At 39.5% G+C, this 11,424-nt stretch overlaps 1 protein-coding gene across 1 annotated transcript; it reads left to right on the forward strand.

Moving 5' to 3' along the window:
* The first annotated feature begins 1,810 nt into the window (after nucleotides 1-1,810).
* LOC141912974 (26S proteasome non-ATPase regulatory subunit 2-like) lies at nucleotides 1,811-10,472 on the forward strand. The gene is made up of 19 exons (XM_074804413.1): nucleotides 1,811-1,910; nucleotides 2,105-2,161; nucleotides 2,399-2,563; nucleotides 3,025-3,146; nucleotides 3,739-3,963; nucleotides 4,170-4,328; nucleotides 4,797-4,941; nucleotides 5,036-5,096; nucleotides 5,355-5,495; nucleotides 6,015-6,121; nucleotides 6,251-6,378; nucleotides 6,485-6,572; nucleotides 6,868-7,030; nucleotides 7,616-7,906; nucleotides 8,049-8,131; nucleotides 8,453-8,621; nucleotides 9,171-9,392; nucleotides 9,509-9,627; nucleotides 10,133-10,472. Exons 1-19 carry the CDS (start codon nucleotides 1,818-1,820, stop codon nucleotides 10,319-10,321), a joined length of 2,727 nt encoding a protein of 908 aa, XP_074660514.1. The 5' UTR covers nucleotides 1,811-1,817; the 3' UTR covers nucleotides 10,322-10,472.
* Nucleotides 10,473-11,424: the final 952 nt, after the last annotated feature.

Here is an 11,424-nt window from a genome sequence, read left to right on the forward strand (position 1 = left end):
AGTGACTGTGGATGTTGTGTTTAATTCCTGGTTCTCTCTTTCGCTCTCTCTCGCTCTCTCTCTCTCTCCTCTCTCTCACTCGCTCTCTTGCAGCGGTCGTTTGCGGTGGATGCAGTACACAGTTGATGATGCTGCAATAACCACCACGAAATCGATGCATTTTTCGATGACGTCACGCAGGTATTAATGAGCCAATATTTTGATATTGCGCGTTGATGCATGATTATGATGGCAGTAGCTGAGACAGTGGTAGCAGCAGCAGCTGCAGCAGCGCTAGTTATCTTCAATGGAATATCATCGGTAACCATTGATGAAACACTTCGTGTCCGTGTTGTAAAAATGATTTGAAAAAATTCCATAATAAGAATGAATAAAAAGAGACCGAAATGTTTCCTTGAGCTATTGTAGTTTATTTCAACGTTTCGACTATATCCTGATAGTCCTCTTAAGGAATACAATCAAAATGTCGACGATAAACTATTAGCTCAGGAAACTGTTCTAACTCATTTTTCTATTCCATTGTGGCAATTCATATTAGAAAAGGACCTTATTTCAACGTATCGACGACATTCTAATAAGCATTCCTGAAGTTGATATTGACTAATATTGCCTTTTTGGACATGAAAGTGCCCTTTTTGGTCTCGAAAAGTTCTATAAAACTTGCCCCATCTGTGGCGGGAAGCACACCTGATATTACCTTTTTGGACAACTCCTTCAAAATTGGCAGGAATGCCCATCTTACAAATACGTCATTTAGTGTTACATAATTTTATGCTTAATAGAAGATCTTAATAAATGTAGCAACAAAATTTCTACGTTTAAACTACGTCTTCGTTTTAGCTGGGGAAGATGACTATCGAAACGTTGAATGAATAAATCTATAGCTTAACTGAAACTTCTCGAACTTTATCTGTCTTTTTATAAGTGTAGGATTTTCTATATTTGCAACACGGAATTAGTGTTTCGCCAAGGTTATCCTTTAACTGGAGCCGCCCTTTGTTCATTGAATTTGCGTAGTATCTCGCGTATTCAACCGTAAAAATAAAATGGATCGATAAGAGCGTTATTATAGTGTCGATTTTTATATAGTAAAACATTGTTGCTGATGTGCACTGAAGCGAACTGTTATACGCTGTCGCCGTCCTATTACTCTTATTCACGCTTCGATCGTCGTTAACGCGGATCAATTGAGAAAAGTTCACCCATAGCCGCAAGCTATCGTCGTCGTTCACTCGGTTCGTTCGATCGTTGGCGACGAGAAACTAATGTCGTCTTGGATATCATCGTTAACGATCTCGACGTAAGGATCACGAGGCCAAACCGGCGACTCTATCGAATCTAGTACTATATTGAAACGGCCGGCTGGATCCTTTAGGCGTTCAGTACATCCAAAATCAAGTCTCACTTCTTGGCTGTAACATACTGACGAAAAGAAAAAGTCCTTATTTAAAACAACTTTTCAGAAGGGAAAGCGAATCAAAATGCGGGATATGAAATCAAAATCATATGAATATTGATTTGAATGCATTTGCGAAGATTGAAAAGTCCGCAGCACACGGCGGCGAGTTTGAGTATACACAGGAAAGCGAGTAGAACCGCTCTGAAGATCGGCAAACCGGGGCCATTTCGGAACTAGCGAGCGGCATGATTTGAAACATGATTTTGCCCGGCACTGGGAAGCGAGTGCGAAGTGTACATAGGTAAGCGAGGAGTTCCGCTGGTGGTTTGTAACGAACCGGAGCGTTCTGCTCCGACTCGATCGATTCGATTCTCGTTTCGGGTTCGAATCCCACATTAATCTACAACCGGCTTCCAATATGGCTGACGAAAAGAATGACTCTGCACAACCAGAAAACAAGAAAGAGCCCGAAAATGCGAAGAAAAACGAGAAAGATGAAGAACCCGAAATGGTGAGAGCTCGAAAATGAAATACTCAATCGTTTAAAGATGATATTGATGCCAATATTTCACTAACGATGGTAGAAACGCGAATATTAAGGTGTCAAATTTTTGACCGAATGCAAATTGTAGTCTGTTTCCCGTCCGTTCAGTCGAATTTGTCTCGTCATTGGAAATGATTTGGGTTTATTTCGTTTATTTTTAGTCGGAAGAAGATAAATTGTTGTTGGACGAGTTGAACATGTTGGTCCAACGACTAACGGTAAGTCATCTTTGCTTGGATTATTTATTTCAGATCTAAAAATCAGGCTTTCTTGGACTTTGGTCTAATCAAATATAAATGTATGTAGTGTAATGTAATGTCACTGTTGTTGATGACCTATCATCACTTCTGACTGCCTCGTCGAAAATTCATTGATTCTCAATGCACAACATCTCTTATAGTTCATTCGAACATTGATACCACATTATTGATGATTTTTTGTTGTTTTTTTTGCAGGAGTCCGATCAGAGTTTATACAAACCGTCTTTAGAAAGTCTGCGCACTCAAATCCGCGCATCTACGACATCGATGACATCCGTTCCGAAACCGTTGAAATTCCTGCGACGACATTGCGATACGTTGAAACAAGTTTACGAGAAAATCATCGACGACACGACAAAGGTAGAATATAGAAAATGAGATAGAACGCAATCGGTGAAATATCTCATTTATTTCATAAGAGTTTCATCACTTTGTTGTCTGAATACCAGTCGTTGTTACGGTTACCTACGGTTTGAGGAACAACGGCTAGGTACTAGGCTACGTCACTTTGATGATTGGTAAATTGCTTAAAATCACGATACAGCCGCGATGCGGTAATTACGTCCCACATTTGTAAATCGCTTAAAATGCAGGGGAGGGAGCAGGGGGTGCGCACCCCTTCCTTGAATTGTCATGCACCAGTCAATGAAAGTCCCCACCCTACAGGGGCAGGGAAACGGAAATTAGCGCCGGCCCCTGTAGGACGAGAACTTTCATTGACTGGTGCATTAAGTTGCCCTGGGAGAGAAATGAAAAATATTAAGGCTGATACCTAAAAAAGTCCCAATACAGCCACTTAATGTCTGAGTTTTATTGTTTAGAGATTTTGTGCGGATATTATATCAGTTTTGGGAATGACGATGAGTGATTCTGGTGACAGTTTAACGTACAGATTGAAAGGTTCGAAAGAGGAAATTGGATCTTGGGGTCACGAATACGTGCGGTAAGTGTCGCGTACATTCACGGCTCATGTGTTTACCTACTGAGGTTTGAGGTTATAGAAGTGATTGGCCTATACCAAAAACTGTGAACCGTTTGTGTTCGGCCCAGCATTAGCCATAGACAAAATACCTGTCAAAATATAAATATCTCGTATTAAGTAGAATATATTCACACTGAGGATACTTATTAGATGAATGAATTTCTATTATCAAAAAAGATACGGATGATTAACCAAGGTCAATATTTGAATTCATTTAAACCAAGTGATTAGAGACCTTTGATTCCGTTTACTAAATAAAATTATAGCTATATGTAAAACTTCAAGGGTACCCTGGCAAGTGAGGATTCACCAGGTGTAGCTAGTCGGCTTCAATTCTTCCACATTTCAATTGCAATCAATCGATTTTTTCTTCCCTGTAGTAAAAATCAATTATCAATGAAAACTATACCAAACACCAAGAACAGAAATCTTATCCAAGTTGATTGAAAATCAATGTAAAACTGACTGTTATAGTCACACCGCGTTGCGACAAAGCTGATCTGCCAATTGAATTCATTGAGGTTTAGAAAAATATGGTTTTTTTTTTTCGCAGACACTTGGCCGGACAGATAGCGCTGGAATGGCAGGAGTTGAAGGATACCGACGCCGAGCGAAGGGAAATACTACTGAAACTGGTTAAAGAAATCGTACCGTATCACATGGATCACAACGCCGAGGCTGAAGCTTGTGATCTATTGATGGAAATAGAAATGTTAGACATGTTGAAAGAATACGTGGACGACGCAGCTCATAGCAGAGTCTGTTTATATTTAACAAGGTTCGTATTTAAAGAAAAACCGGCAAAATGATTTGATATGATGATGATGTTCATCGAAATAGAATAAGGATCGGTGTTCTCTACACTTACAGGTTTTAGAGGGGCAGCCACCCCTTTCATTTTTACATCCACCCCTCTAAAAATCAGCCACCCTTTACATTAAATATTAACTTTACTTAAAATATCTGTTGCTTTCAATTTTTCAGTTGTGTCCCGTACGTTCCTGACCCAGAAAATACAAACCTGCTGAAAACAGCTTTAGAATTATTCCGTAAATTTGAGAAGCACACTCAAGCGCTGCGTTGCGCGATGCAGCTCAATGATATGGAACTCATTGAAGATATTTTCACGTCTTGTAAAGATCCGTAAGTATTAAAAAAAAACAGCTATGAAATCCATTTCATAATAAAGAAATGAAATATCCCTGAGATGGATATACAGTCTTACAAGTCGGGGTTTATCGGGGCATTCTGACACATTTCTTGAAAAGTCAAGGAATTCGAATTTTCGGTGTCTTGTTCTTGCTGGTAACAAGTGGCACAAGGAGATTCAGAAGAAACAGCGCCCACCGAGGATATCTTATAATTTGATCAGGGAATTTTTGGTCAAGGGTCTGGGAAATATCCAGTTTTGGTTCGTTAATCTGTAAGAGTGCTAGATTCTACTTGTAGTGTTGATTTAAGGGATCATTCATTTATTACGTAAATATGAAATTTGACTAAAGCATTACAGTACACAATTGCACCTACCCCTCCCCTAATGCGTACGTTATAAATGAATGATCCCTAAGGGCAAATAAATCATAAAAATGGATCAATTTTTCTATCGTATAGAATGATGCAGAAACAGTTGGCGTTTATGTTGGGCAGACAACAGATCAATCTAGAATTAAATGAAGATATGGAAGACGGCGACGAACTGGTCGAAATTATGTCCAATTCGCATCTGAATAATAATTTCCTGGCTTTAGGAAGAGAGGTATCTATCGTAGATTGTTGTAGCCGTTTATTGGTCTTTTGTTGTATTCGGTAAATAGTTTCTCTTATATATTCGATTATATTTTATTTTTCAGTTGGATATTATGGAACCAAAGATTCCAGAAGATATTTACAAAAGCCATTTGGAACCAAACCGTGAGTATAGTGGTGTCTGATTATGTCTTAATATGGTCAGAAAACTGGATTTTTAAACTCTTTATTAAGTTCATAGAAGGACAATTGTACAGTATATGAAAATGCTTAAGTCTTGAAATATAATTTTAACATACAGTTGATAAATAGTTTGATAACTACCAAAACATAATTTACAAAATTTTACTTCGGTTATCTGCAGCCATTTTCATAGAATTTGTGGATCCAGTTCCTATGGATTGTTTTTATTCTATTTTGAAGGATCGAGTTTAGGAAACGTAGATTCGGCTCGCCAGAATTTGGCCGCTTCATTCGTCAATGGTTTCGTAAACGCCGGATTCGGTCAGGATAAATTACTATTGGAAGGCGGAAACAAGTGGATTTATAAGAACAAAGAACACGGTAGGATGAATTTTTAAAACACTGGTGAAAACTCCTAGGGCCGGTTCCTCAGTTGAGACTTAAGTCCAAAAATGGCCTTAAATTTAAGACTGGTCTTAAGTTGTTAGATTGGCTATAGAACTAAGTTGGTCTCAGATTAGTCTTAAGTCTATCTAAACTATGACTATGCAACCGGCCCCTAGTCTGAACTCAAACCAACTTCAAAATCAATCTAAAAATAAGGATCAGAAAAATAGAATCGGAGATCAGAAATTTTGTCCGAATTAGTGGAGTCTTTTCATTAATGCTTCTTTATTGTTGACTTCGACAATTATGTGTGGATTAGGACGAGGGCTGCGGTCTAAAATGATAAGGAAAGTGTCACTTTTGCCTTAAGAAAAGTGCTTATTTTCGCTATCAAAAATTGCTTAAACTTTCGCCTCAGCTACTACGAATCATCATCAGGTTTAATGTATTTTGATTTCTGTAGATATTCAGGTATTTCTAGCTAACGCTATGCACTGTTTGTATGTATTGTAGGTATGTTATCAGCTACTGCGTCACTGGGTCATATTCTATTGTGGGACGTCGACGGAGGTTTGACTCAAATTGATAAATATCTTTATTCATCGGATGATTACATCAAGGTTTGTTTTATATATTCAATAGTTATTACTGGTACCGAGTAAGGGAGAGTCTAATACAGTATATCTATTTACTGCAGTGCTTTAATAGATGTTAGTTGATCACACAGTATGTATTTGTGTTTGTACTAGGCCGGTGCGCTGTTAGCTTGCGGAGTTGTTAACTGCGGTTTGAAGAACGAATGCGACCCAGCTTTAGCCTTACTACAAGACTACGTACAACATAACAGTAATATAATGAGAGTAGGAGCAGCTATTGGGTAAGATGATGTTCAAGTTGGGTTCTACCCAGGTCGAGTTTAAAAACTCGAGTCCTGATTATTGGATAGAAATTGAAACGGTGTTTATTAATTTATTGAATTGCAGACTCGGTTTAGCTTATGCCGGTTCAAACAGAGAAGACGTCATCTCTTTATTGACACCAGTATTAAACGATACCAAATCAAACATGGAGGTTAGTTGCGTATTCAGATATATTAGCAGTTCACAGCTGCCCAGGAGACCCTCTCTCCCTAACTCCCTCTCCGTGGTCCTTACAGATCTGAAAATCTGGGAATTTTGATTCTTTGCTTGAAAATTGAGGAAATTAAATTGTTGAATTGCTGCTGGTTTCGAGTGGCATAAAGAACCTCTTGATAAGAGGCAGCCCTCACTGATCTGTAAGAGCCCTGCCTTCCTCCAACTACCTATCTATCGAACTCTACTATAAAGAGCTAGCGTTTATATATGCTTATTGTATGATATTGTAGGTGATTGGTTTAGCTGCTCTATCGTGTGGTCTGATAGCTGTTGGAAGCTGTAACGGTGAAGTGACGTCGACTTTGTTACAAGTTCTCATGGAGAAATCGGCCGCTGATCTTAAAGATACGTACGCGCGATTTATCGCTCTCGGATTAGCATTAACTTATCTCGGTAAGTGAAACATATCAGAAAATCTGTTGGTTGGATACAGTTATCAATCTGCAATCTGGGACCTTCACCCTTCAGACATTCACTATTATAGTATGAAGTGTGGACGATCAGTTTTTGAAAGTGTGCTGATAAAATGTCTAATGTCCGGTGTTAGTAGTTTATTTTCAATTAAAAATATCTCAGGTGAAGTCCTGATCACATGTGAAGTGTGGACGATCAGTTATTGAAAGTGTGCGGATGAAATGTCTAATGTCCGGTGTTTGTAGTTTATTTTCAATTAAAAATATCTCAGGTGAAGTCCTGATCACATGTGAAGTGTGGACGATCAGTTTTTGAAAGTGCGCTGATAAAATGTCTAATATCCGGTGTTTGTAGTTTATTTTCAATTAAAAATATCTCAGAAGAAGTCCTGATCACATGTGAAGTGTGGACGATCAGTTATTGAAAGTGTGCTGATAAAATGTCGTATGTCTGTTTATAGTTCATCATTTAAATGTCTACGGTGAAATCCTGGCTGTAAATTGATACCTGCATGAATCGACAGATACAGAGGGGTTGTATTGAAACTGTTTGATATTTTATCAGGTAAACAAGAGGCAGCAGATGCAGTGACAGCTGCGTTACAGGTTGTAGCTGAACCGATGAAATCGATGGCATCTCTACTGGTGGACGTGTGCGCGTACGCCGGCACCGGTAACGTGCTGAAAATACAGAATCTACTTCACATCTGCTCCGAGCATTACCACGCCGACAAGGAAGATAAAGACGATAAAAACAACAAGAATAGTAAAAAGGAGGAAAAAGACAAAAAAGATGAGAGTAGCACCAAAGATGAAAAGAAGGACGAGGATAAAGCTGAATTTTCGGCTCATCAAGGTAAAAAATTCAGACCAATTTAAACTGGAGTCTGTTTCACAGTTCTAGAGGTCAAATTTGACGAGGGTTAGATTAGTTTATTTCTTCAGATGTTTTAACCCAGGACTTCAATGTCTGATTGACAGTTTTATATTTCGTGTAGGTATAGCCGTATTAGGAATAGGTTTAATAGGTATGGGAGAAGATATCGGAGCTGAAATGGCTTTTAGATCATTCGGACATTTGGTACGTATAGAAATAAATCTTAACAGATTTTACAAATCAGGGAATTCCAGATTTTATCCCTGCATGAAAAAGTCAGGAATTTTGTTGATAACAATGTCAGAATTTTCTTGATAACAACAAAAAACTCTCGCTGGTGACTAGTGATACAACGACCCTCATCATAAGAAACAGCTCCTACTGAGGATTTTTATGATTCAGTCGGGGAATTTTTTTGTCAAGGGTCAGGGAAGTATCAGGCAATTTTGGATTCCCTGATCAATAATAATGATTGTTAAACAAGTTTGACTAGAAGATGATTGATAGATGTTTGTTGTATTGTAGTTACGTTACGGTGAACCGGTAATTAAACGAGCTGTACCGCTGTCGTTAGCGATGCTTTCCACGTCGAATCCACGTCTGCAGATTCTCGATACGCTCAGTAAATTCTCTCACGATAACGACCAAGAGGTGGCGCACAACGCCATTCTATCGATGGGATTCGTCGGTGCAGGTTTGTATTGAGACGAGTCTATTATAGAACAACGTTCTGGGTGGCCACTGACCTTGAAAACTACAGGGAATCAGAAAAAAATCAGGGAAGTTGATAAGTTTGTGAAATTTGGATATTTTAATGACCAGGGCCTGGTTTCATAGATGTGGAAGCAAAATAATCCCTGGGAACATTTTGAAATTTGTCAGTTATAACCATGGTTTCTCATTGTTACTATGATGGTTGTCACCCAGATTGAGGATTTACCCCTGAGGCTAACTTTGATACTCAGTCTATGAAACCAGGCCCAGGCGTTTCTTTATCAGTACGTGATTCATGAAAAATTGTAACATTTTAAACCAAAAAATTTCTCTTCAATTTCTCGGGGATATTTTATATTATAACATAGAAAAATCAGGGATAACTTTGTGAATTGTAAATGGGCAGAAAGTGGCCACCCTGTCTCTCATGATAGAATACATACCGGTGGTCAACCGCTCCAACTGTCAAACTGGTTTTGAAATTTCGTGATTAATAGATTTCAATGTGATATTCTCTTTCTCTGATCAGGTACGAACAATGCTCGTTTAGCCGCCATGTTACGTCAATTAGCCGTCTATCATTCGAAAGATCCGAACAATTTATTCATGGTTCGTTTGGCTCAGGGTTTGACTCATCTCGGTAAAGGAACTCATACGCTGTGTCCGTATCATAGCGACCGTATGTTAATGAGTAACGTAGCAGTCGGCGGTCTGATGTCTGTTCTAGTGTCTTGTCTAGATGTTAAAAACTGTAAGTAGTACTCAACTCCCTATTTCACTCGGAAAATTCGCCCAGGAAATAATTTGGGAAAAACTGTGGGTAGAATGATATTGGTTATTGATATTTTTGTATATTTGTTGTTTCAGTGATTCTGGGTAAAGCTCATTATTTATTGTATTACCTGACGCCGGCCATTCAACCGAGAATGTTAGTAACGTTCGATGAGGAATTGCGCCCGAAACCGGTAACAGTTCGAGTTGGACAGGTGAGTAAGATATCCCGAACATTGTGACAGCAAACTTCAGGATACCAGAAAATCTGTTTCTTGCGTGAATAACTGATAGATCTATATACAATGGAACCTCCTTACAACAAACTCAGAAAACAAGAAAATCTGTTTGTTATAACCGATAGTTTTATATACAGTGGAACTGTGCCCTGGGGCTGCTTGCATTGTCTTAAGACCAGACTAAGACCAACTTCTAAGTTCTATAGTCAATCTAACAACTTAAGACCAGTCTTAAGATTAAAGACCACTTTTGGATTTAAGTCACGACTGTGCAACTGGGCCCTGGGGCCAGTACCACAGTCGAGACCCAAGTTCAAAAGTGATATTAAGGCTCAAGATTCCTCTTAAATCGTTTGATTGACTATAGAACTAAAAGTCTTAGACTGGTCGTATTAGCCCGGACTATGTAACCTGCCCCTGGGCACCAGCGTATAACCAACCGGAGTGACAGAAATGAGTTTTGCGTTTATCCTAATTTCAGGCGGTCGACGTGGTCGGACAAGCGGGAAAACCGAAAACGATAACCGGATTCCAGACTCACACGACGCCGGTATTACTCGCGTACGGAGAACGAGCTGAATTAGCGACCGAGGAATTTATTTCTCTGAATCCCGTCATGGAAGGATTCGTTATATTGAAGAAAAATCCCGACTACGACGAACAACCGTAAGAGTGAATAACGCCGATAGTCGTAGTATCCGACGCTAGTTTCTTATCAACCGACAAGTTTATGCAGTATGCGAAACAATTTGAACTTTAAACTTTAAATGAAAGGAAAAGATGTAAACTTGAAATCAATGAAGTTCTCTCTCTCTCTCTCTCTCTCTCTCTCTCTCTCTCTCTCTCTCTCTCCCCCTCTCTCTCTCTCTCTCCCTCTCTCCCTCTCTCCCTCTCTCCCTCTCTCCCTCTCTCCCTCTCTCCCTCTCTCCCTCTCTCCCTCTCTCCCTCTCTCCCTCTCTCTCTCTCTCTCTCTGCACTGAGTAGAGTCGAGATGTTTGCGCAAAACATTTTTATTGATAATTTCTTGGTTTGCATTTTTGTTTGTACTTGTGTAAATATATCATATATACAGTAAATGTATGAATAAAATTAATGTATTCAATGTACATGAACAAGTGTGAGTTCTTATAGATATATCGATCAGTAGATTGTGCCCCTTACAACTCAGTAGACTGTGCCCCTTACAACTCAGTAAACTGTGCCCCTTACAACTCAGTAGACTGTGCCCCTTACAACTCAGTAGATTGTGCCCCTTACAACTCAGTAGACTGTGCCCCTTACAACTCAGTAAACTGTGCCCCTTACAACTCAGTAGACTGTGCCCCTTACAACTCAGTAGACTGTGCCCCTTACAACTCAGTAGACTGTGCCCCTTACAACTCAGTAGACTGTGCCCCTTACAACTCAGTAAACTGTGCCCCTTACAACTCAGTAGACTGTGCCCCTTACAACTCAGTAGACTGTGCCCCTTACAACTCAGTAGACTGTGCCCCTTACAACTCAGTAGACTGTGCCCCTTACAACTCAGTAAACTGTGCCCCTTACAACTCAGTAGACTGTGCCCCTTACAACTCAGTAGACTGTGCCCCTTACAACTCAGTAGATTGTGCCCCTTACAACTCAGTAGACTGTGCCCCTTACAACTCAGTAGATTGTGCCCCTTACAACTCAGTAGACTGTGCCCCTTACAACTCAGTAGATTGTGCCCCTTACAACTCAGTAGATTGTGCCCCTTACAACTCAGTAGATTGTGCCCCTTACAACTCAGTAGAC

This window comes from Tubulanus polymorphus, chromosome 11, assembly GCF_964204645.1.
Source record: "Tubulanus polymorphus chromosome 11, tnTubPoly1.2, whole genome shotgun sequence".
NCBI classification, from domain to species: Eukaryota; Metazoa; Nemertea; class Palaeonemertea; order Tubulaniformes; family Tubulanidae; genus Tubulanus; species Tubulanus polymorphus.